This window comes from Pseudorca crassidens, chromosome 18 (assembly GCF_039906515.1).
Source record: "Pseudorca crassidens isolate mPseCra1 chromosome 18, mPseCra1.hap1, whole genome shotgun sequence".
NCBI lineage: Eukaryota > Metazoa > Chordata > Mammalia > Artiodactyla > Delphinidae > Pseudorca > Pseudorca crassidens.
In genome coordinates, this window is record NC_090313.1 from 12,248,902 (window position 1) to 12,275,398 (window position 26,497).

The 26,497-nt window shown below is 44.1% G+C and overlaps 1 protein-coding gene across 6 annotated transcripts in view; it reads left to right on the plus strand.

Annotated features, from left to right (window-relative positions):
- The first annotated feature begins 4,655 nt into the window (after positions 1 to 4,655).
- The window catches only part of DOCK9 (dedicator of cytokinesis 9), a 282,686-nt gene continuing 260,844 nt past the window's right edge, over positions 4,656 to 26,497 (plus strand). For 3 of the 6 annotated variants that reach the window (XM_067712906.1, XM_067712911.1, XM_067712913.1), the window contains exon 1: positions 4,658 to 4,856. In XM_067712906.1, coding sequence (XP_067569007.1) covers positions 4,728 to 4,856 — 129 coding nt within the window. In that variant the 5' untranslated portion in view covers positions 4,658 to 4,727. Of the gene's footprint in view, positions 4,857 to 26,497 lie in introns of all 6 variants that reach the window. The other 3 variants (XM_067712891.1, XM_067712901.1, XM_067712884.1) reach the window with 2 other exon arrangements.

Consider the following 26,497-nt stretch of genomic DNA (forward strand, 5'->3'; position numbering starts at 1 on the left):
AAAATGCTGGTTTTTCTAAAATTAATCAACCAGTGTTTTTAGAAAACAAGCATTATGAGAAATATTTAGACAATGAAGCACAGTATGATAGTTCTTAAAAAAAATTAAACATAAAATTATTATGTGATCCAGCAACTCCACTTCTACGTATATACTCAAAACAACTGAAAGCAGAGACTGAACAGATATTTGCACACCCATGTACACAGCAGCATTATTTACAATAGCCAAGAGGTGGGAACAACCCAAGTGTCCATTGATGGATGAACTGATAAAAAAAACAAGTGATACACACACACACACACACACACACACACACACAATGGAATACTGTTCAGCCTTAAAAAAGGAGAAAATTCTGACACATGCTAAGTGAAATAAGCTAGACACAAAAGGACAGATATTGTATGATTCCACTTATATGAGGTACTTAGAGTAGTCAAATTCAAAGAGACAGAAAATAGAATGGTGGTTGCCAGGTACTGAGGGTAGGGGGAAGGAATAGGTACAGAGTTTCAGTTTAGGATGATGAGAAAGTCCTGGAGATGGATGGTGGTGATGGTTACACAACAATGTGAATATACTTAATGCCACTGAGCTGTACGCTTAAAAATAGTTAAAATAGTAAACTTTACATTATGTATAGTTTACGAAAATAAAAAAACCCCAAATCTTTTCACCATTAGGTTGTAAGAAACTTCAGAATTTTATTGTTATAAAATTTGACACCTGGGCTTCCCTGGTGGCGCAGTGGTTGAGAGTCCGCCTGCCGATGCAGGGGACACGGGTTCGTGCCCCGGTCCGGGAAGATCCCACATGCTGCGGAGCGGCTGGGCCCGTGAGCCATGGCCGCTGAGCCTGCGCGTCCGGAGCCTGTGCTCCGCAACGGGAGAGGCCAAGACAGTGAGAGGCCCGCATACCGCAAAAAAAAAAAAAAAAATTTGACACCTAGTAAGGCCTTGTATACAAAAGGATTCAACATATTTTTTTAAATAAAATAAAGGGTTCAGCTTTCATAGGAAAAAAAATGAAGTACAAAACTAAAAGATGCTTATTTAAAAAAAATTCAATCAATGCAAAAATAAAGAATGAAAGCTCCCTTTGCCCTTCCCTGGATGCTAACACAGGACTGACTGCTCTTTACAGGTTACTTTTTATTTAGGCTAAAAACAGATGTGCTCTTTCAGGATACACCTGTAAGAGATTTTAAACTAATTAGGTATTATTAAGACACATACAAATCCTAAAGCAAACCTAACAAGGAAATGATGCAGTTAAGAGGTTATCATTAAAACATAGATAATGCTTGAATTATAAATATTTGGGCGTTGTACAGTCATTTATATGCAAATTTTCAAAACTGGCTGCAGTTATATTTCATCTCCACTACCTACTAGTATCATCCTTGGCAAAAAGGAAAGCTTTCTTCCTACAGTTTTGGTAAAACAAAAACGGGGTTACTCCCTCAAGCTATAGTAGATGGGTTTATCTTCCACCACACTTTAAACACCATCCTCCCCATTCCATGCAGCATCCTCACCTGGAGCTGATGCTCCTCCTTCTATAAAGGTGTGACAGCCTCTCTCCAGGAGTTGATGCAGTAAGAACTCACAATTATAGGTCCACACTGGCGGGGATAAAAAAACAAAACAAAAACAAAAAACCAGACTTTGGTAAGTGTACTACTTTCTGAGGACTGCTGTACCACAAACTGGGTCTCTTAGAACAAGAAATTTATTCTCTAACAGTTCTGGAGGCTAGAAATCCAAAATTAAGACATCAGCAGGACAATGCTCTCTCCAAAGGCTCAAAGGAAGACTCCTGTTTCATCCAGCTTCTGGTGGGTGCCAGAAATCCTTGGTGTTCCTTAGCTTGTAGATGCATCATTCCAGTCTCTGCCTTTGTCATCACAGAGCCTTCTCTCTGTGTCTGTCTCTTCTCTTCTTATAAGGACACCAGTTATACTGGTCCAGTATGACCTCATTGTAACTTGGTAACATCTGCAAAGACCCTATTTTCAAATAAGGTCACATTCATGGGTACTGAAGTTAGAACTTCAGTATGTCTTTTGGGGGGACACAATTCAACCCAAAAGTGTAAGGACCAAATTTCTGCTCAAAGTTAAACCTAAGAAATGTCCCATTTGTTAACTCCACCGGGAAGAAGAGGCTCTGCTCTGAGTTGCTGGGAAAATCAGTCTTCCTGGGCTTAGTTCTCATTTCCATACCTCCTTCTCTGTCAGAACTTGTCCTTGTTTAGGCATTGTCAGTGACTACTGTCAGCACCACGCATCATCCCCTGCTTCCTAAATGAAAATCTGCCAATTCTAGAATATAATGAGTCAGTAAGCAAGCACAGAATTTAGGAGTAGTAGGAATGGGTAAACTCTTCACTTTCCAGATATACGTGCTCTTTTCTGTGTTCGTATATTTCTTAAACAAAACAAAGCAAAAAAAGGAAATGAAGGAAAAACACCCCCACATTGTGTGCTTCTGTTGTTTTTAATAATAAAAAAATAATCTATTTGCAGTCTATGGAAGTAGATGTGGTTTAGAGAGTCAAGGTAACACAGTGGGGTAAAGATTTATGCTATCTGGAACTTCTTCAGGAGTCAGAAGCTCAAAGGTTAAAAATTTAGGATTCTCAGACTAGCATCTAACAGTTCAGGTAAGAACCGAACTGACATATCCCATGGAGCCCAGAGGTGTATATATGAGATGGGCATGGTCATATCAAGCAGCACAAGCTCCCCATGAAAGCAGCGCCTTCTGCCTGTTGGGGTCACCCAGCCCTACTCCTGGAACAGAAGCAGCCTGGTTCACATCTAGGCCACTCCCTCATTTCGCAGTAAAGGAAATCGGTTAGTAATTGTTTTTATAATCACACATGATTGTTTTGTTTATCTTCCAGCCTGTCAGGCTCACTTAGTGCTACAACCTGCACCCCAGAGCACTGGGAAAACAATCCAATCCAGCAAGCATTTATTGAGTACTGACTGCATGCCTAAACTCCAGGCTTATTATGGGCCAGACCTGCCCATTAAGTCCTGAACGGTGGTGTTTTGCTTTCTACACTAGATTGGTAGTTTTCCCACTTTAAGATTCCGGTATTTGACTTTCTGGCAGAGTGGGACGCCACGGGCGGCCTCCTTCGGAGCTGACGTCTGCTAGGAGGCCTCAGTGCACTTAGGTAGCACAGGCACGGGAGATTCCCCTGAAGGCGGGGTCCACAGTGCCCCCGCGCGCGCAGGTAAGGAGCTGTCTATCAGCAGGCGGTGGGCGTGGCCTGTGCACACCGACCAATCAGCAGACCCATCCTTAAGGCAGTCTCCCCGCCCAAACCACGGAGCATGCGCCACGGGCGCTACGCAAATTCCTCTCTCTTCGCGCGCCCTCTCCGCGGCGAGGTCAGAGTTAGGCTGCCCCGAGTTTCCTCAGAAAAGAGGAGAAAAGGAGAGGTGGGGCCCGTTAGGGATGGGGAAGGCGGAAAGGCGGTGTGAGGAAGAAGTTCCTCAGAGTCGTGGCTGTCGCTAGCAGCCGCCAGCTCCCGGGTCATGTTGGGCCCGCAGGCCGGCGCTTCTGGGTTTCCCGGGCTCCGCGCCCAGCGGTCCCGCCCGGCCGCGGAAGCGCGGCAGATGGGCACGTCGTGTCCCCTCAGCCCCTTGCAGGTTATTGTCCTCAGTTTACAGAGGAGCTGGGCCAGGCTCAGAAGTTTTGATGGTGACTCAGCAGCTCGTCCTTGCGGGCCAGGGTCTGCGTGACTCATCCCGGACCCTCCCTTCGGCTCCAGAGGCTTCCACCGTTCGCGCGACGCCTCTGGGGGCGGAATAGTGCTTTGAGGCGGAGAAGCGCCGCCACGAGTGCGCGCGGTGCTTCACGCCGGGTCCCGGGCAGGGGTGCTCCGTCCCGCTCTGCATAGCCCGGGCTTCCGAACGGCTCTGTGCTCTTCGAGTGCCACCTTCCTGAAACCTCCGTCCCTTCAGCAGCCCCAGGGGGGGTGGGCGTGGTGCCACCGAACCCCGACCCTGCCGGTGACCGCGGAGTCCCCAAGATGCTGGGGCTCCTCAGGCAAGGAATCCACGGTCCCAGTGTATAGGCACTGGCCGAGGACTTGTCGACCCGGGAGGGCGCCGGGTCGCGCGCCCTCCCGGCGGCTTGCGCGGCCCTCGCCTCGGGTCTTCGGACGTGCGGCCTGGGGAGCAGTCGGACCAGGGAGGAGGCGACCCCCGGGGTCCCTACCTGCCCCGCCAGGCGTCCGGGGCAGCGCGCTGCCAGCCTCCCGCTGCCCGCCTCCCGCGCCGTAAGGCACCAGCCGCCCGACCTGCAGGGCCCACTGTCCTGCCGCGCTGGCCCCTCCTCCGCCCGCCCCGCCCCGCGCCGCGCCGGACACCCCGCCCCGAGGAGGCGGCCCGGCGAGCGGGCGCCGAGGGAGGCTGGTGGCATGGGGGAGCAGCCGTCGCGGCCACAAGCACGGTTGCCCCTAGCGAGCCCCGGCGCCGCTCGGAGCGCGGGGGACCGCGGGAGCCTAGGGGGGTGGCTCGGGGCGTGACACCGAGCGGAGGGCGTGGCTCGGGCTGCGCCGCCCGGACGCGCGGCGAGCGGCGGGGGGAGCAGGCGGCGGCGCCGGGGGCCGAGGGCGGGCCGGGCCGAGCGCCGAGGGCGCACCTGGCGGCGGCGCGGCCCGGCCGGACTGCCGGAGCAGGCTCGGCGGCGGCGCTGGTGGCGAGGATGTCGCAGCCGCCGCTGCTCCCCTCCTCGGCGGAGACTCGGAAGTTCACCCGGGCGTTGAGTAAGCCGGGCACGGCGGCCGAGCTGCGGCAGAGCGTGTCGGAGGTGGTGCGCGGCTCGGTGCTCCTGGTGAGTGCGGGACCACGGAGGGAGGGAGGGAGGCGGGCAGGAGGGCGGGCGGCCACCTCCTTCACGCTCCTCTAAGTCGGCGGGGCGGAGGCGGAGCCGCCGACCCTACTGGGTCTGTAGGATTAAGAGGTGGTGAAGGAGGGGGGTGTTGGACAGGGGAGAAGGGAAGGTCCTGGAGGGGCAGCAGCTCCCAGACCCCCACCCTGCGTCTAGGGGGTCCTCTCCCCACTGCTGCTCCTTCCCTCCGGGGAAATTCCCTGGGAGTGAGGTCGCCATCTCCTTCCTACCCCCTCCCCCCCAACTTTACGTCCCTCTGCCGACTGAGAAATTACTCTCTCCTTTCTCCCTCCCTCCCTCTCACATCCCCCTTCTCCTCCCTTATTCTGGAGGGGCTTGGCACCTGTGGCCTGGAGGGGCGCAGGGGAGTGGAGGTGGCAGCTTCCTTTTCCAGTCCGCAGCCCAGGGTGGGATATGGCCCTGCGGACCCTTTGGGTGGGCTGAGCTCCAGAAGGGAAGGGGTTCTGTATTCTCTCCTCCACTCCCTCCCCCTGGCCGCCTCTTATCAAGGGTTAAGGGTCTTGATAGGAATCCCCCGTGACTTCAGCTTGGGTGCAAATTACTACGAAGTTTGGGGATTTGGAGCAAGCAGACCGGTGATTAATCTGGTCGTAGCAGAAAATCTTTTGAGAATAGGCCTCTGGGTGTGAGGAAGATGAAGTTTTAAATCAACTTTTCCACTGCCAGGGCTGGTCCTGCTGTACTTGGAAACGCAGTATACCCCATCACTTGGAAGGTGCGGAAGAGCAGCAGCGTGCTCTCCTGGGTAGCTGGAAACTTTTAGCAGCTCCTTGCATTGGCGCTGCCATTTGTTTTCTTGAAAGGGGCTTGTTTGTGGGTGGGTGACTTGTGTTTGTTGGAACGATCCAAGAAGAAGGGCCTTGGAAGTGATTCTCTGGGCTTTGTGGGGCTGTGTGTGGGTTATTGTTGGGGTGGAGTGCTGGGTCCCTTAACACAGGGCCTGGCTCATCTCTTCGGTGGCAGATAGATTACCTTTCTGGTCAGACACGGAATGACATGAATGATGGTTGTGGAGATTGGAGACGAAGCTTCACTGATTTCCATAGCTAGTCTGTTCAGTTTGATTTTTCTCACAATTGCTCTGACAGCTCCCTCTAGATTCTTCAAACTCCAGTTGGTTCAGTAATAAGGGATTTTATTTTTCTCTTTTTACTGAAGTTGATCATTTGACGGTAAGGAGTAGAGCAGGAGTTGAGAGTGGACCAAAACCTGGGATCTCTTCCATAACTTCAGTTGCTTTGGCCTCAGTAGTATATCCTGTATCTTCCTGACTTTTGCCAATGTGTGTATGTTAAGGAGAAAGCCCGCAGACATCTGTGGCTTTTTTTTTGTTCTGGAAGGAAACTTAGTTCTTTTAACTGGGGGCACTGTCCTCGTTAGAGATTTGAGGCAAAAGAAGAGTAAATAAAATCATGATTTCCAAAGTGCGGACAGACCCGGACTGAAAAGGAGGTACTAGTTTGATAAGCCATTAGATTGAGCACAACACTGCTCATTACTCACATGCAACAGTCCTTGAATTCAACAGCCCTTCCTGTTGGAGGCTGGCCTACTGATAGTGACCTAGTAGTGTCCATTCCCATGTGTGACATACTGCTGCTGTGCTCTACCTCATGACACTTTAATAGTACATCTATTTTCCCTATTCACCCTTAAGCATGAACAGCCAGACGTTTGGCTGGTGTCTCAACCCTTAGTGTTGTCTGTCTGTGATCATTGTCTGATGAAACTTGTGATGAAGCAAACACAAAATGCTGGAAAGTAGGTGGGCCTCCTTGGGCCTTTGAAAGGCTCCCCCGCTGAATGGGAAATACACTGCAGTGATTCTGCATTGCAGATGGAGGAATTTGCAATAGCTTACAGATATAAAAACTACCCATCAACCTCACCCCCCTCACCTGCCAGGTACTCTGCCACCGCCTGCTTTTTCTTGCTGCTCCCCAGTGTCTGCCAGGAAGCCACAGCAGGTGCACCTCTCTCGGCTTTGTTCTAGGAGCATCTAAGAAGCTACCCCTGATCCTTGCAGAAGGCAGAGCAGCAGCCAGGCCAGGGTTTGGAATCCCATGGTCCACCGATCCGTGCTTGGATGGAAGTAGTACTCTGCTCTGTTTTTGACAGCTTGGGTCAGCGCTAATACAATGCCTACAGCATAGTAAACACACAGTAAATATCTCTTAACTAGCTGACTAACGTAGCAATTCTGTAGATGGACTAAAAGAAAAACGAACAGGGTATGGCTTTAACTAGCTCTTCTCATGTTTCTAGTATTGATGAGTGGCTTTTAGTGAGATCAGAAACAACAGAATTAAATAGTTCAGTGGGTAATAAAGGCTGCCATTTAAAAAACAAGCTTTAAAGTGTAGAAGTAAGGTGTACTCATAAATTTTTTGTTAGGTTCATTTTTCATAAGCTCAGGTGTGTGGGCCTTTAAAAATGATAGTGTAGGGCTTCCCTGGTGGCGCAGTGGTTAAGAATCTGCATGCCAATGCAGTGGACGTGGGTTCGAGCCCTGGTCTGGGAAGATCCCACATGCCACGGAGCAACTAAGCCCGTGTGCCACAACTACTGAGCCTGCGCTCTAGAGCCTGCGAGCCACAACTACTAAGCCTGCATGCCACAACTAATGAAGCCCATATGCCTAGAGCCTGTGCTCCGCAACAAGAGAAGCCACCACAATGAGAAGCCTGCGCACCGCAATGAAGAGTAGCCCCCGCTCGCAGCAACCAGAGAAAGCCTGCGCGCAGCAATGAAGACCCAGCGCAGCCAAAAATAAATAAATAAATTTATAAAAAATGATAGTGTATTAATTTGTTTGAAAACCTTGAAAAAAAATACAAAAAAGCAGAGAGAATAGCATCATGAACCTTCAATAATCCATCACCCAGATTCAGTAATTATCAAGATTTTGCTAAACTTGCTTTAACTGTCCCCTTTTCCCCCTCGTTTTTTTGTGTGATTGTGAGTGCCACACCACCCATCATTTCACCCCTATATAGTACCCAGTGTGTATTATTAAAAATAGGGATGTTTTCTTACTACAGTGCCATTATGTTAAAGTTTGCAATAATCTGTTGACATACTATTCAGATTTCCCAGATTGCCTAAGAAACATCTTTTAATGGTAGTTTGTTCTAATCAGGATCCTAACAAGTTTTGCTGGCTTTTTCAAATGTGGTTTACTCTTTCATGAGTCTTAGAATTATTAATGACGGAGTGAACCCTCCCTGGGGTCAGGAGTCCTGGGTTTTAATCCTAGAGCTTTAGTAGTGCAGAGCATGGGCTCTGAAGCACCTGGGTTGTAATTCCAGCTCTGCCCCTTACCAGCTGTGCAGTCTTAGGCATATAACTTAGCCTTGGTGTGCCTCGGTTTCCTCATCTGTAGAGTAGAGATAGTAATCATACTTACTTTATATGGTTGTTGGGAGGATTAAATGAGCAATAGAGGTAAAGCTCTTAGATGGTGCCCAGCTGATATTCTGCCAGCTACTTAAGTCACCCTGGGCTGTCGCTTAACTTCTCTGAACCTCAGGACTCCTGTTAAATGAGGAGCTGTACTAGATTGTTCTAGAGTCCGTTTCCTTACCAACAGGATTCGATTCTAAGATGCTTTTACAAGAGTAGCAGAGGTACTATTAGTAGTATTCTTTTTTTTTTTTTAATAACTCCTTTAGGCTATTGGAGCACTTTTTTTTTTAATTTAAATTTATTTATTTATTTTTGGCTGTGTTGGGTCTTCGTTTCTGTGCGAGGGCTTTCTCCAGTTGCGGCGAGCGGGGGCCACTCTTCATCGCGGTGCGCGGGCCTCTCACAGTCTCGGCCCCCCGTTGCGGAGCACAGGCTCCAGACGCGCACGCTCGGTAGCTGTGGCTCACGGGCCTAGGCCTAGTTGCTCCGCGGCATGTGGGATCCTCCCAGACCAGGGCTCGAACCCGTGTCCCCGCATTAGCAGGCAGATTCTCAACCACTGCGCCACCAGGGAAGCCCCAGTAGTATTCTTAACTGTAGGAAATGTAATTTATGATTTTGGGTAATGAAAGAAGAATCCTCACAACTCCAGAATTAGCTGCCCGTGATTGAGAATAGTCAGGAGGGCAGCACGTTCAAAATAATATGCAAACTCAGGAGAAAAACTAGAAATAGTTCCCTGATCAGGGTTGAGTTGCGACTGGGCCTTTCAGATGCATTAAAGATAGCATCATAATGACCTAGATCTAACGGAGTATACCACCCAAGGCCTAAAAATCTTCTTTTTCTGAAAGGTTTGTGTAAATATTGGGACAGGGCGCTTTGCATGGGTTTGCTGGCTCGACTGCGCTTGGGTATTGATGCCCAAGTCATCTGGCTGCCGGCTTCCTTGCCGATCTTATCTCAGCGTGCTCAGCTTCAGGCTCTCCTTTGACATCAAGCCCCTGCTGGTGACACCATTGCACAGCCATCGGAGAGCCTGCAGTGTGAAACGAAATGAAACCAAGTCAGGCCGTCACTAAATTTTCCTTTGTGTAACTGGAGGATGATGGACAGAGGTGTGGGATGATAATCTCCCGGAGTGCACGCTTGAGGCCCTTCTCGCCCTCCCAGTTCAGTCAACACGAGATTCCAGTATGATCTGAGGTAACCTGAGACCCGAGGGGTGGTGTTCTTTGAAATCCTCAGGTAACGTAAAACCTCATTTTGGCTGTAATTTTAAATCAGATAGGATAGGAAATCGGTAACTGAACTGGCCTGAGCTTCACCTCACTGTCTTTCTCCACCCTCTGGTAGAGTCCTAACAACAGAAATGTCCCAGAATACAGGAAGCAGGGTGGAGGCCCATCTCCAACTAGATAATCAACAATAGGTTCTATTTCTTTGGTTTCTGATCCATTTGAATATTGGGAGACAGGAGGACATTAGTAATGCCTTGAATTTGAAAAGGGAAGAAGGGAATTGTGAAATCTTCATCCACATTTGATGAGGGCCTGCTCTGTGCTAGGACTTTTTGCTGGGTGCTGAGGACCTGCTGCTGTGTTGGAGCCCTTGCCCTGAAGGGCTTATGGTCTAAACAGGTGGACAGGTCACTGTTCAACAAAAAGATAGCAGTACACAGGAGCACATATAAAGGTTCAGATGCCTGGTTCAGACAACACATGAAGATGAAATAACAGAGAACTGATGTACTTGGGAAAGGGTTTGTGAAGAATTGAACTGGACCTGGAAGATGTAATGATAAGGAAGACTTTTCTCCAGAAAAGAATGAGAGAGATTGAGCACATGCTTAAAATGCCCGGCTAGGCAAAGAAGGAGCAGAGCAGCTTGGACAGAGTAAGTTTTAGAAGGAAGGGAGAGAAGCTTTGAGAAATACAGTTGCTAATTTGGGGAACAATTTCAATGACTGGCTGAGAACACATCATAAACGCTTCTTAGAGAGATCTTCCCCTCAGTGTAATCTTGGGGGTAAATAATATGACAGTTTTGTGTCACACAAGCCTAAGGACCCAAAGAGAAGTCTATGACCCAGAACAGAAAACAGGCCTCTGTGTGTGTCAACCTTTAGGGTGCATGTGAACAGTAGTCAAACATGGTGGGTACACCATTGAGTAAATGATATTGCATAAAAAGTATTGGGGTCCCACCTTATACAGTAAATCCCCTACATACGAACCTTCAAGTTGTGAAGTTTCAAAGATATGAACATGCCCCTGTATCCCAGCTGTTGTACTGTACTACTGTACTTTTCAAGGTACTGTACTGTAAGATTAAAAATGTTTTCTTTATTTTTTGTGTTTTTTTAACGTATTTTTTGTGTGAAAACTATTATAAACCTGTTACAGTACAGTACCATATAGCCGATTGTGTTAGTTTGGTACCTAAGCTAACTTCGTTGGACTTGCGAACAAATTGAACTTAAGAACACACTCTTAGAATGGAACTCGTTCGTATATAGGGGACTTGTGTCACTGAAATAAGTGATAAATAAATGTAAGAGTCACATGTAAAATAAATCAAAGAAACAGCATAAAACATGGGTGAATAATCATGTAAGGGTGGAGAGGAATTTTTTTAAAGCATGAAAGTAAAGGAAAATAGTTTGGCCTGGGCTTGGGAGGTGAACCGGGGCCTTGCCATTGATGAGCTGAGGACTTTGATCAGGTTTCTTCACCTAAGCCTCAGTTTGCTCATCTGAGAATTGGGATTGTTAGGTATTATTATCTTAGGGCATTCTTAAAGTAAAGATTAAACAATTTAATATATGTAAAGATCCTTAATACTAAGTGCTTAACAAAGGTAAGCTTGTATTATGATAATAAAAGATTGCTTGTCTTGACTAAATATATCTGGAGCCAGCATTTATTAAGCACTTACTGTGTCCTAGGATATGTATTAGGGCTTTACATGGGAGGTCAAGTCACTTCAAGGTCACAAGCCTATAAGTGGGGGATCTGTGTCTTGAACCTGGGCACTGTGGCTTCAGACCATGTGTTCCTACTCACCACTCTGCCTTCTGCCTCCCCATGCAAACTCAAACCTCTGTTCTGTATGTTACAAGTACCATAAATTTAAAAGTCAAATAATAAGCTTAGGAACAGTATTTGTCTTCTCTGTATATCTATATCTCTGTCATAGTGTTAAGTTTTAAAAAATATATTGAGAGTTCTTACGAATCAATTAAAGAAAGAAAAATACTCCAGAAGAAAAATGGGCAAGGACATTAATAGGTAATTCCTCAAAGAAAGGAATACAGTTAGCCAATGAAGAACAGAAGAAAAAAATCTTCAGCCTTGCTAACAATTAAAGAAACATTAATTACAGCAAGATGCCATTTTGCTTGATAAATTTGCAAATTTGCAGAGATAGAAGAGGTTTTGCACGGATGGGGTGAGCCAGGCACTTTTGTTTGCAGGGCTTCCTCATCCCACAATTCCAGGGGCCCCATTCGCATGGCATTTTATGAGCATTGTGTCACCTGGGTTTTGTAACATGCATGGTATAACTTTTTGAGCTGGGCTGTATGTATGAAGAACTTTAATGTGCTTCCGTTCTTTGGCTCAGTACTTAAGATTATAGGAATTCCCCCTAAGGACTAAACTGAAATGTACATAAAAGACAGTGTCTGAAGTCACAGTGCTGATGGTTCAAGGCAGAAAATGTAAAATACTGACCAACTGCAAACGATCTAAAGGTCTTAACAGTAGTGTAAATGGATTGTGGGGTTGGATTGTTTATGATGCCATTAAGTTTAGTTTTAGAAGAATAATGACTTGAGAAAATTCTTCCATTATAGTGTTGGGAGGCAGTGAGGCCTGCGGTTAAGTTTGGGGGCCTGGGTTCTGTTACCACTTTAACACTAACCACTATGTGACCTTGGGTTGTGCACCTGCAGCCTGGCTTCTGCCTTTAGTGTGGGGTAGCCTCTCCGTCCTCACCCCTTCAACTTGTCTTCTGCAGCATTTGTTACCACACAGCACCTCTCTCCCCTTCTCTGGTTCTCCCGCTCCTCTGTTCCCTTGCTTCACTCACCACCCTTCCGAAAGAGTCCCTTCTCCACCTTTGGGTCATAACATTTAATCTCTTCCCTGCACTCTGCAGGGAGCTGCATACCTTCATTGCAATTTCTGAATCATTATCTCAGTTTTGATTTTTTCCCCCCAGCTCAGACCTGCTTTTCTGCTAACTTGCCTGACGTGTACTTGGCTGTCCTACCAGTCCCTTAAGTTTAGCATCTATGAAACCTAAACAGTCACTTTTCATCTCAAAGCAGACGTCCTTTTCGCATACTTGTTTTCTGTAGTGAGAGTCATCGTTGCATGGTCACCAACTCTGAAATCTCTAATTCCTCCTTATTTCTCCCTCACGCTGCCTCTCCATTGAGGTTGGCGGGGGACCACGTTGTCCATATTCTGGCACCTGGGTTGATGGGACAGCCAGTGTCTTGAATGTGGTGGGTTCTTTTTTTTTGGCTGCGTTGGGTCTTTGTTGCTGCACGCGGGCTTTCTCTAGTTGCGGTGAGCAGGGGCTACTCTTCGTTGCGGTGCGCGGGCTTCTCATTGCGGTGGCTTGTCTTGCTGCGGAGCATGGGCTCTAGGTGTGTGGGCTTCAGTAGTTGCAGCACGCAGGCTCAACAGTTGCAGCACGCAGGCTCAGTAGTTGTGGCTCGCAGGCTCTAGAGCGCAGGCTCAGTAGTTGTGGCACATGGGCTCTTCCCGGACCAGGGCTCGAACCCATGTCCCCTGCATTGGCAGGCAGATTCTTAACCACTGCTCCACCAGAGAAGCCCCACAATTTACCTATTGATGTGTATGTACATTTGTTTCGCATCTGTTTCCCTCACTGGACTGTTGGTTCACCATGGTTTCCCCAGTACCTGGCACTTAGCAGGGGCTTGATATATATATATATATATATATATATATACATATATATATATATTTTTTTTTTTAAAAATTTTTATTGAAATATAGTTGATTTACAATGTTGTGTTAGTTTCAGGTGCACAGCAAAGTAATTCAGTTATATACATATATATATTCTTTTTCAGATCCTTCTCCATTATAGGTTATTACAAGATATTAGATTTTTTTTTTGATGAATGAAAGACTCCTGAAGTCTCTACATCTGACACGTTTTATTTTTAAATCTTTTTTGATTCCCCACTGCCCCTAATTTCTCTCCCCTGCACCCATTTCTATTTACTTCATTCTAGCCTATCTCTTTCTGCCAGATTAACTTTCCTAACGCACAGGATCCATTATATCATTAGTTTCTCATTGCAACCTGATAGATTTGATGATGTTCATGTACATAAGAATGCATCGCTTTGAGGCTGGCCCTTTGTCTGCTTTAGTTTAGAAAAAGCAAGTTGTCAGTAAATCTGCGTGATCTTTGCATAGGTTTTGAGAGCAGCTGCGCATTTTAATACAAGTAATATTCATTTCCTTTTTTAGGACAGTTTTCTTTTCACCAAATCTGTTGAACTCCAACGTGTAAAAGAACACAGTGATCTAATTCTTATGTTAGGTATCTAGTAACTCATCTGAGAACAAAACAAAATAAAACAAAAATACAAATAATAAAAACCTGCAAGTGCTTTTCTATCACTTGAAGCATGAGTTTTGCAAATCATTAAGAAGTACTTAGATGGTGAAGTTTTTTCTGTTTCTTTTACATCTCTGTCACTTTTTCTTTTTCTCAGATGGACTCCTTAAATTCTTATCAGCAAATTGTTGGCAAGGAGACTTACTACCTGATCAGAGCTCTGTAATGCCAAATGGTTTGTTGGCATCTCCCTGCCCCCCCCCCACCCGCCGCTTTCTTTGAAGTTGGCAGGAATAAATACAATCAAGATAGTGCTTGGGTATGTCTACTTAGGGAGGCTGGCTGGGTCAGTGCATGTGTTGGAGATGTGCCCATTTATTTATTATAGATTAACATTTGTTGAATGTTAGTGTGAAAGTGAATCTGAAAGCAGATGTCATTGAACTGCCCACCATCTCCATTGACCACAAGTTTATTCTCAAACTCTGTGTACTTAGAGATTCACATACTGTATTTTCATACAGAAAATACACATTCTGTCATGTGGATGTAGAAATGTTCTAAGGAAAGTTGTTTACCATGATAAATTAAAAAATTATAAACAGTATATACAGATTGTTCCCTTTTTAAAAAAGCATAAGCACTCTTTTGTTGATGAAAAAGTTTTATGGTATTACAGATGCTACAGTACAGTATGCTCTTGTTTCAGGAATAAGTTAGATATCAGATGTTTAGTTTCTGAATTCTAGAACTTAGAAAATAACCATGGTATAACCAAGTTTTGTTAATAGGGGGATAGTTCTGTGAGGAGTAGCAGTAGGATGTAGTGGATAAGAACTTGAGCTCAGGAGATTCTAAACCCAGCTCTTCAGAGAAAGCTCTGCTTTCTCAGTCTCTTCATCCCAAGAATGGACATCATAATAGCACTCATCCCATCATCATCATGTTTGTGATGATTAAGTGAGAAGATGCATATAAAGCACTTAGAATAGGGCCTGGCGCACAGTAAATACCCAGTAAGTACAAGCTTTTGTGATTTATGAGGGCAGCCTAAAGGAATATCATATAACTCTTAAAAGTGCTCCTTATGGAGGACTTATAACGGGAAAATTTTAATGTTGGGTGAAAAAGAAATAGTATGTGGAAGTATGTACATCACAATTGTGTAAGAAATAACCTGTGTGTAAGAAAAATGGAAGGAAATACATGAAAAGGAAATATGATTTGTTCTTTATATACTCTAATATTTCCTAATTGTTTAACTTTCATAAGTGAATGGATAATAACCTATCAAGAAAAAAGAAAACGAATATAGGAGGGAAATTTTGGTGCTTCATGTAAGACACTTCAGTTGGTCCTCTTTGAAAATTGTACATCTTAGTGCTTATACAGGTGTGCATCTTAATGTAAAATGTGTGTTCCAGGAATAAGATAAACACGTGCATCTTGGTAGCAAAAATATTGTCAACAAGTTAAGAGTCCTGCTTTGAATGCTCAGAGGAAGGAAGGAGGCCCAGGTGAAATAATGAAAGGTTGCACTTGACGGTGTTATAAAATTCTTTCCAAAAAACATCTTGCGTGAGCCTCTGGAAAAATGTAGTCAGATAGACAGGGATAGTGGGGTTTTTGGTTTGTTTGTTTATTTGTTTGTTTAAATTTCTGTTTTGATGAGGAAACTGAAGACCAGAGAAATCAAGTGACTTGCTTAAGGTCACCTGGCTCATAGTTAACACTTTTTTCTTGATAGGGTGGCAGGGTGTGTCAAAAAAGATATAATTTAAAAATTTGAGTTTGTCAGAAACTTTTTTTTTAACATCTTTATTGGGGTATAATTGCTTTACAATGGTGTGTTAGTTTCTGCTTTATAACAAAGTGAATCAGTTATACATATACATATGTTCCCATATCTCTTCCCTCTTGCATCTCCCTCCCTCCCATCCTCCCCATCCCACCCCTCCAGGCAGCCACAAAGCACCAAGCTGATATCCCTGTGCCATGCTGCTGCTTCCCAGTAGCTATCTACCTTACGTTTGTTACTGTGTATATATGTCCATGACTCTCTCTCGCCCTGTCACAGCTCACCCTTCCCCCTTGCCATATCCTCAAGTCCGTTCTCCAGTAGGTCTGTGTCTTTATTCCTGTCTTACCCTGTCAGAAACTTTTAAATGGTTAATTTGAATCATTACACGCCTTTGTGGAAAGTACCATGAATTCTCTGGGTTGGTAGAAATTTGTGACATGGAAATGAAATCATACTGCTTTGGAGGTGAAAGATATCTCTAGAGGTCATCTGATTCAGTTTCCTAATTTTACAGATGAGGAAGATAAGATCTACCATGATTAATCTGTTTATGGTGATACAGTTCGTGTTACAGACAAGAACAAAGAACAAAATCTACAGAGTTTACTGGCTCTGATCCAATGTATTTTCCACTGACCCCAGGAAATAATTGAATGTACTTTGTTTACTTTTGCATTTTATCAAGTATCTTTACATACTGTGGTAATCAGATAATATCAGAATATGAAACATCTATTTGTACCATGGATCTCTTTCCCGCTTGTATATTTCATTAGTCCTAGGCCAGTTTGTAGGTGAAATTGACATTCATTTTTCCATAAGCCAAGAAATGAGTTCTTCGTTTCTGTTTAAGGGATATTAGGAGGAGAGAGAGAAAGAAATAAAAAGCAAGAATTACAAGATTAATCTACAAAAGATCTCAATAGAAACTTACTGAAGAAGGAAGAATTAACTTAGTAGTCAGATAATATTTTTTAAAGGGATATGAAATCACGGTTTTATGGGTACTTTGGTTAAAATAATTCTGTGGCTTGAGGAAAAAACCTTCATGGGCCTATTAACCTACAGTTCTTTAATGTAGACTAAACTCTATTAACCTGGGTCATTTTACCTTTCAGCCTGCTTTGCCTTGGCTAAAATAAATACTCAGCTGTAAATGGCAGCTTGTTCAAATTGTGTCATTACTAAAAGAGTTGTATTCCTAAGATTGTTTAGAGAACTTATCTAATCTGTCATTCTAACTTATTGCTATTTTCTTAAGTAGAAAGCACAGTTCCTATGGTGATAGCAGAGGTCCCATAATATTTATAGTATACTAAATTCGTTCATAAACCATTACACTAGCTAGTATTTACAGGATATTTAATCTCTGAGGTTAGCTTTTTTTCTTCCCAGGATTTGAATATGTTCATTTAGCCATTTTAATTTTCTTTATTCTTTCAAAAAAAACCTTCTGAGAGAATGTTAATTATTTTTTTCCAGAAGATGAGAAATAACTGCTGTTTTATCATTGTTTTTTTTAAATGGAAGAATGTGTACCCTACTGATTTCTTTGGAGTTGATTTTGTGAAAAACCAATTAAAGTATCAAACTTTTAAAGGGACTTAGAATTCAAAGCCACTTGAAACTGAGATGGGCAAAGATTCCTGTCACAATGTTAATTTCTCCTGGAAGAATTAATATATCAGGCATAGTTGCTGGGGACTCCATAGGTGGTGGGATGGTGGGGATGGGCTCCTTTGGTGGATTTTGGGGAGGGTGTGGTCCATTTTAGGAAAGGGGTTTCAGAATAGCTTCCAGAATTTGAGAGAATCACAGATGTCTTCTTCCATAGCTTCAGTTGTTGGAAATGATCAGAAAGAGTGCTGGCTTCTTTCTTCACAACTTGGAGTCTTGGTGTCTTGGATATCCCCTACTCTGTGAAGCAAGCCCCAAACCACTCTACCCCACAGTCTCCCAGCATATTCCAGTTAGCTGTACACTTGCTGTTATGAGACCTGGGTTCTACCTGTGATGCCTATCCCTTTGTGGTCTTGGCCTGGTGTCACCCGCACAATGTGGGGGGACACTGACCAGCCTACAGTGGATGTAAGATCCTCCTTTCGGACCAGATTTTTTTCTTTGGAGCCTGGCCTACTGTGGCCCTGGAGCTCATTTCCATCAAAGGTGACCTTTGGGAGGGGAGGGACAGAGGCCACATGGAGCCCAGGCTTATGTGCTCCAGGCTTCCTCGTGATCTTCTTCTTCTTATCAGTCCAGGGTGTCTTGCCCCGGAGCCTCCCAGAGGATTCAGTGTCCTCTTATTTATCTTTTAGTCAGGATCTTAGCAGATCTTGAGGCATTTTTTGAGTTCTTTTTTTTTAAAAAATTAATTAATTTATTTATTTTTGGCTGTGTTGGGTCTTCATTTCTGTGCGAGGGCCTTCTCTAGTTGCGGCAAGCGGGGGCCACTCTTCATCTCGGTGCGTGGGCCTCTCTCTATCGCAGCCTCTCTAGTTGCTGAGCACAAGCCCCAGAGGCGAAGGCTCAGTAGTTGTGGCTCACGGGCCTAATTGCTCTGCAGCGTGTGGGATCTTCCCAGACCAGGGCTCAAACCGGTGTCCCCTGCATTGGCAGGCAGATTCTCAACCACTGCGCCACCAGGGAAGCCCTGTTTTTTGAGTTCTTAACAGTGACATTAGCAGACAGAAATGTTGTGTTGTTACAATTTTTTAAGCTCTTGTGCTTAAAAACTTGTGTTCAGTAGATCCCCAGTTGTCACTGGTTGTTCATTTACTCAACAGACACTACAGGATAAACATTTGATTAAGACACAGACCTTGTCCTCAAAGACTGTGCAGTCTAGAGGGAAAAGGAGCACAGACAGGCCCCAGGGAGCCCTTGGGTTGGTGTTCCCCTTTGGGAGTCCTCTGCCTCTTGGCTGTTTTCGCACCCTGGAAGGAAGAAGGACGGTTGTGACCTGTTGCAGGTTGAGTTCCTAGGAAGGTGCTGAGACTGAAGTCAGCTTTCTGGGAAGTTGTACTGGGACCTCAACTCTTACACTGCTTTCCTGAGACCCAGGAAACATGAAGCTTGACCTGCCTGTTCATTGTAGGAGTAGTGACAGAATGTTTGTCTCATGAAGATATTGAGTAGAGATAGAGGAAACTCACATCATTGATAAGAGTGCAATGGGAATTGTGGGTCAGGCTCAAAGGCACAGACTATAGAGCTAGAGAGGGAGCTATTAACATCCTGAAGAGTCCTAAAATTAAGATTTTTATCTATGCACGAGTAATTTACTTTGCCAACTAGGGAGAACAGATTGGGCGTTTAAGAGATTTATTTCTCATGACATCTAGAATATGTACTGAGGTGCAAAGATCCCCAAATATGCAGGGATTTAGATCTTGATCATGTCCTTATTTAGTCCTAGAAGCCATATGAAACTTACGTTAAATAATTCAGTGTGATAGTAACATATTAAACTTACGTTAAATAATATGGTAGTATATTATTGTAGTTATTTATATACTATGGTTGAGGGTTTAAGAACTGTAAAACCTCTGCTTTCTTCAGAACTGAAAATGAAACCAATTTTTGTGGGGCTCCAGATTAAAAATAATCTGAATTGATTGTGAGAACTGTGCATGAAAAGAAAATTCAGTTTTTTATGCAAAATTGTCAGTGACTTTAAGCTCCATGGGACAGAGATTTGCATGGTGCTGTTGCCTGGGCTTTTAGTGATTGTAAAAGATACTAAGCATGGGCGCTTTTGGAAGCAAGGTGACATCCTGCTGATTGCAGTTAGGCTAATGATAGCATAACTGACACTAGAAAAGTACCCCTTTTCAAGTGCTGAGGAATGTCTTTATTAATAAAATACTAAAATTCGTTCTTATGTAAGGGTGCATTACTTGGTTTAGGCTTGATTTTTATTTAGTTTCATAGATTGATTTTTGCTTCCTACTTTTAAGGACGTGTGGATTATGTTAGTAAGCTCCTGGGAAAAGAAATGAGCATGTATTTGATTGACAAATAAATACACATATTACAGATGCTTCCACATCTATGTCTCCACATTTCTGAATAGATAGATTTTTTTTATAATAGTGTTTATTTATTTTTACTTGTTGACAGTTTGCTTTATTTATTTATTTATTTATGGCTGTGTTGGGTCTTCGTTTCCCTGCGAGGGCTTTCTCTAGTTGTGGCAAGCGGGGGCCACTCTTCATCGTGGTGCGCGGGCCTCTCACTATCGCGGCCTCTCTTGTTGCGGAGCACAGGCTCCAGATGCGCAGGCTCAGTAATTGGGGCTCACGGGCCCAGTTGCTTCGCGGCATGTGGGATCTTCCCAGACCAGGGCTTGAACCCGTGTTCCCTGCATTGGCAGGCAGATTCTCAACCACTGCGCCACCAGGGAAGCCCCTGAATAGATAGATTTTTAAAAATTAGTTTTTTATTGAAGTATAGTTGATGTACAGTATTATATAAATAACGGGTGTACAATATAGTTATTCACAATTTTTGAAGGTTATATTCCACTTACAGTTGTTATAAAATATTTGCTATATTCCCCGTGTTGTACAGGAATTGATTTAAAAAAATATTTATTTATTTATTTGGCTGCTCTGGGTCTTAGTTGCGGCATGCGGGATCTAGTTCCCTGACCAGGGATTGACCTGGGCTGCCTGCTTTGGGAGCGTGGAGTCTTAACCACTGGACCACCAGGGAAGTCCCAGGAATAGATTTTTTTAAAAAAATTAATTTATTTATTTATGGCTGCGTTGGGTCTTCGTTGCTGCACGTGGGCTTTCTCTAGTTGCAGCGAGTAGGGGCTGCTCTTCGTTGCGGTGCGCAGGCTTCTCCTTGCAGTGGCTTATTGTCGCGGAGCACAGGCTCTAGGCGCGGGCTGCAATAGTTGTGGCTCACGGGCTCAGTAGTGGTGGCTTACGGGCTCTAGAGGGCGCAGGCTCAGTAGTTATGGCGCACGGGCTTAGTTGCTCCGCGGCATGTGGGATCTTCCCAGACCAGGGGTTGAATCCGTGTCCCCTGCGTTGGCAGGCGGATTCTTAACCACTGCGCCACCAGGGATGTCCCCAGGAATAGATTTTTAATTTCACACATACACCAAACTAATTGAACACATTTGTTGAGTCCCTACATATGCCAAGTACTGTGCTAGGTGCTTGGGGGAAGCAGGATGAGTAAGACAGATCCTTTCCTACCTTGCTGACAGACTAATAGGGAGGGAAGATTGCAAAATAAGCTTTATGCACATTTAAATCGAAGATTGGAACGTTAAAAGTAACGTGTTAAAGGCTACTAAGGAAAAGAGAGTACCTCTAGTGGAGGGAATTAGAAAAAACTTACTGAAGATGGTGGCATTTTGAGCTGAAAGTAGATTTGAGAGATGACAACTGTTCTGACTAGAGGGACCCTGTGATGAAGGCCCCGAGGAAGGAAATCTGGGGAACATGGTCGTTGAGCCTGGTGAGGTGTTGGGAGAGTTAGGGGCGCACAGATCCCGGTCACCCAAGGAAGGAGGGGGCTGACAGAGGCCATGTCTGGAGTGTTGACTTTTTTCTTCCTTTTGGGTTTTTGAGCTGGGAGGTGTCTGGATCAGAGCTTTGCTGAGGGACTATGGTGACCATGACATTGGAGCCCAGTGGCTGGGGTGGGGATAGAGGCAGAGAACTGGGGTTTTAGATGTAACTTAGGAGACTTTACCATAATTTAGGCAAGAGGTAGAGGTCATGTGTAAGAAGAATTTTGGGATAAAGTCGCTAAGTATTTGAACCTGATTAGGTTAGGTTATTTATTCTGTAAATATTTACCAATAATCCCTCCTTCTCCCACCCCAGGGTGAGCTTGGCGCGCTCCCTGGCTACGGGAGAGTGGGAAGCTGGAGGCATTAAATACAGCCTTAGGTTTCAGGCCAAGACCAGGAAGGTGGTGATACAGAAATCTGAGAACACCCACCCCTCTTCCTCAGGCCTTGAAGGAAGTGTAAATTTACCTGGCCTCCTGCTTTCAGATAAACTGGTGCAGACAGATGAGACTCTCATCTCCCACTATAAACCCCACCAGAGAAAGGGGTTAGCAGTGAGCTGTTAGGGGCCTTCATTTTTTAGAGAGTGTTTAGGGTAGAGCCGGTAGCTTTAAAAAACACCCATCTAGTCCTTTTTAAAATACTCAGTCGTATCAGCGTGTGCTAAACCAGGAGGTCCCAACCAGCTGCTTTCTCTGCCACTGTGTCTTCAAGGCCGATAGTCTGACTTCATATCAGTTTTCTGGAATCACCTTTCTTCCCTCTTCTTTTAAGGAAAAATTAAAGAAGTCTTTCAAAATGGTAGGTTCATAAACAGTTATTTAGAGAGAAGATAGATAATTAGGTAATTCATTTTGTTACCCTTTTCGTGCACATTTCTGTAATTTACTTGTTTTAGGCAAGAGAAGATAAATGACTGCTTTGTACAACGGGGCCCCAGTTCATTTTTGGATGTGAGTTTCTTTAATATTTCCAGATACAAGCTAAGTCACTGCGTGGATTGATAAATTATAGATGGAAAAGTGTTCTCAGTTTTCCTCCTCTTGGATTTCTTTGCTTCCTATGACTGTAGATCTCTCCTCCTTGAAATCCCATCTTCCTTTGATACTGTTGTTACTACCTGGCTGTTAATCAATATGGTGACAATGGTAATAATGATAACTATTTTCTCATGTCTTCGTTTGTCTCTCACTGTTCCCCATTCTGCTTCCACTGTAGCCATACCCGAGAAGGATGAGTACCTGAAGTTTTCCTCCTTCTACCCTCCAGAGAGTTTAGCTGCTACCTCTATTTCAAAAACTCATCCCATATCTTAATTTCCAGCCTTAACCAAGACATTTTTGAGGGTCAGGAAAAGCCAGTTGGAAGGGTTATGGTGAGAGAAAAATGAGGAGAATCAATGAGAATTTGCCCCAAATAGAAGATCTACAGGTCTTAGTTGGCGGCTCCAGAATAGAGAAGCACAGGAGGTAATGGAGACGTGAAGGTGTTGAACCTCCCTTTCTTGTTGTGAGGCGGAGCTACGCAATGTGAAATCCACTGACTGGAGTTTGTTTGTGAATTGTTTGTAACTGGCCTATGATGAGATATGTGCAGAAATTGAGAATAAGTGTTTAGAAATCTTTAACAGTTTGACGGGGCAACTTTGAGTCTGTTGAATCTAATAAAAATTGTGACATATCTTGCATGCCTTTGTCTTTTATTTCATTTGTTGTTATTATTATTTGGTATATTATAGAAGTGTTGGTCCCCAGTGGAGTGGGGGAGTAAGAGCACCTTCACAAGTAGTTTGAGAAGGCTGGTGTAGGTTTGTGAGGATGGTAGTCGGGGATGTTCTATTTGAAGTGGTTGGTTTGGGCAGCAGGAATGAGGGTTGCCCAGGCCGGGAGCAGGTGGGTGCTCCTCTTAGCAGCTGAGGAAAAGGGTTCCCTAGTGAGACTGAGTCTTGTGACTTGAAGGAGGTTTTGGGTTGAAGAAGAGTGTTTAGGCACATCGCGCCCACACCCGGGTGAGGTCCAGCCCCAGCGTTTGGTAGGAGTGTGTATATTGCCCTACTGGCAGGGGCTTCTAGGCTCGGGCTGTTGGACCATCATCCGTAGTGTCATTTTGGGCTCACCAGACATGAATAGGGTATATCACGTCTTTCCCTGTGCCCTAAACTTGCTTTTCCTCTTTTATTTGTCTCTGTCCTTTTGTACCTTGACTCTGCCGAGATATACTGCACAGACCTTAATGGTGATTCTTCTCTTTTGTTTCCCAAATGCGTCTTTAAAATTCTTCTAACATGAAGAAGATTCCTTCTGTTGGTAGTTTTCCTGGACCCCTTATATTCTAAGCCGTGCCCCTTTCCATAGGCCTTTTACCAATTCTATCACTTGTCTGACAGTGGCTGCTTTTTCTTTCTGTGAAAGGTGGTGTCACGATAGATGTCCAGCAGGTATTAACACCAGCAGAGCAGATTCTGGCATCCTGGGCTGGCAATTTCCTAATTCTGTCTTTTCCACCGAAGTGACAGGATATTAAACCACTGAACTGGTACGCGGTCCTCGGCTGCCTGCCAACGGAATATTCGGGGAAAGAATGGACCAGCTTTTGTTTCTCTTGCCTCTGTGTAGCCTTGGGGTGGATTCTGAGGGGATGTTTTCCCTTGCAGCTCTAACCCGTTTGGTATTGAGAAAGCAGGAAAGCGAGTTTTCCTGTTACGAGCAGTGAACAAAAAGCAAGCAGCGGATGGAGATATCCTGTTGGAGGAGGCTTGGGGCGTGAATGTCGACAAATGCACCTCGTTCTTCCCGTGTCTTTAAGGAATACGAGGAGATGGGAAGGAAATCAGTCACTCTGCAGGCCAAGTCGAAATGGTTTTCCGTTTATTTATGGTGCTTAATAAGATTATAAGTGTGTGCTTTGTGATTTAAAAACTTGTCAGACACAGAGATCTATAGCACATGACAAATTAGGAAAATGAAATAGTTTTTTGTTTCCCATGAGGTTGTTCTAAGTTTGCCTGGGAGGGGGCAGTGAACTGTACAAGTAAATGTAAACTCTATCCAAGTTTTATTTATTATTAAGTTTAAAGATCACTTAAAATGGCAAATTCTTGTTGAATTAGATTTATAAGAGGATGGTTTGGTATATGCTCTTAGGGGACCATTCCTTGGTACTTTTTAAAGAGAACTAACTTTTTCCTCTCTTACTACAAGAGCAATACATGTTTATTATAGGAAAATTAGATAACACGTACAGCCAACTGAACAGTACAGGAGTGGGCTGGAAAGACATAGAAATGGAAAATTAGAGCAGTGTGGTAAAGGAGAGAAAACCAGGGTCTTCTGGGAGCAGTGGGGGTGGGAAAGGGTCAGGGACGATCTCCCCAGGCACCACCCCGGGGAGGCTGTCTTGCTTGCATGCCACACCTTCAGCGGTGACTTTATACCCTTTGAGGCTGGTGTCCCCACTCTACCACGAGTCTAGACCTGATTGAACATTCCAAGTTTGTTTGGGGCTGGAAAACTGTGTGATGACAAGTTGAAAGGCCAATTAACTCACTGCATTTCACATCTTGTCTGTCTAGGAGGAGGAGTGCTAGGCAAGGAGAATCTCTGAAAATAGACAGATATATTAGCTAGTGAGTGAGTGGGGTGTGTGTGTGTGTGTGTGTGTGTGTGTGTGAGAGAGAGAGAGAGAGAGAGAGAGAGAGAGAGAGAGAATGTTTGAGAACCTTGGCTGTAAGGGAGATAAAGAAAATATAAAAGAGTTGATGCAGAAGAGTAAAACAGTTTTTTTGAGGAGGGTAAGGGAGAAATGTACTGTGGCCTCTGTCATCCTTCAATGTCTTCTTGACCTTCCCAGTTCCTCCATGTCTTGCCATATTGACAGTATTTAGGTGTTCTATGGAATGAATAAGTTTTGTTTCACTGTTGTATCTCGGTAAACACTTATAGAGCCGCTGTCAGCAGGTCATACTTTTAGTCAGATTTACCTTATAAGGATACCGAGAGACAGCCTTATAAGGTATGGGAGTAAATTATCTTTTTTTTTAAAAAATCTATGAAAACTTATTTATCATAAAATCTGCTAGCCATTTTATTATAGGTAATGTAGGATTAATATGTAAAGTGGAAAGTGTAGAGGCTTGGACTGGATAATCTGTTGATTTTGGTAACTTATTTACTTAACAGATATTCATTGAGTCCTGTTACATACCAGCTGTTGGGCCAGAAGCTGGACTAGAACTGTAAATTAGACAGTTTATTGCAAGTCTTTGCAATAAACTTTGCAACCTCACAGACCTGCCAGTCTGGTCAGGACATAAATAGGTAACCAGACAGTTCAATGTGGTGGGATAAGAGCTCCAAAAAGAGACATGTGAGGTGTCCTGTCATTACATGGTAGAGGCATCTGTTCTGGACCAAAGGGAGTGACATCTAGGTGGAGATCTGAAGGATAAAAAGAAATAAGCCAGATAAAGTGGGTATTTTATTTTAGTTATAGGAGCCAGCATGTACAAAAAGGCCTGGAGGCAAGAAAAAGCATGACTTTTTTTCCCTTTTAGTTTAGCATCCAGTAACTAAAAGCTGGTCAATATGGCCAAAGTCTTTCGTCTCTGATGGGCATGATGAGAGAGGGCTCTGAAGAGGTGAGCTGGGACCCAACATAAGGCCTTCTTAGGCACGTTTAGAAGTAGAAACTTAGGGGTTCAGCAAAGATGAGGGGCAGAGGATCAATATAAAAAAATGAGTAGTGTTTCTCTACTAGCAATGAACAAACCAAAAGTGAAATTAAGAAAACAGTTCCAATTACAATAGCATTACAATAAATAGCATCAAAAAAATAAATACTTAGGACTAAATTTAACTAAGAAGTGTAAGAATGCTAAATAAATGGAAAGACACCCACTGTTTGTGGATTGGAAGAATTAATATCCTTAAGATGGCACTACTCCCCAAATCTATCTACAATTTAATACAATTTCTATCAAAATCCTACCTGCTTTTTTTGCAGGTATCGACATGCTGATCCTAAAATTCATAAGGAAATTCTGGAAACCCAGAATAACGAAAAAAATCTTGAAAAAAGAGAACAAAGTTGGAGGACTTACACTTCCTGATTTCAAAACTTTCTACAGAGCTGTAGTAGTCAAAATAATGTGGTATTGGCATAAGGATAGACAAATATATCAATGGACTAGAATTCAGAGTCCAGTAATAAATCCATGCATTT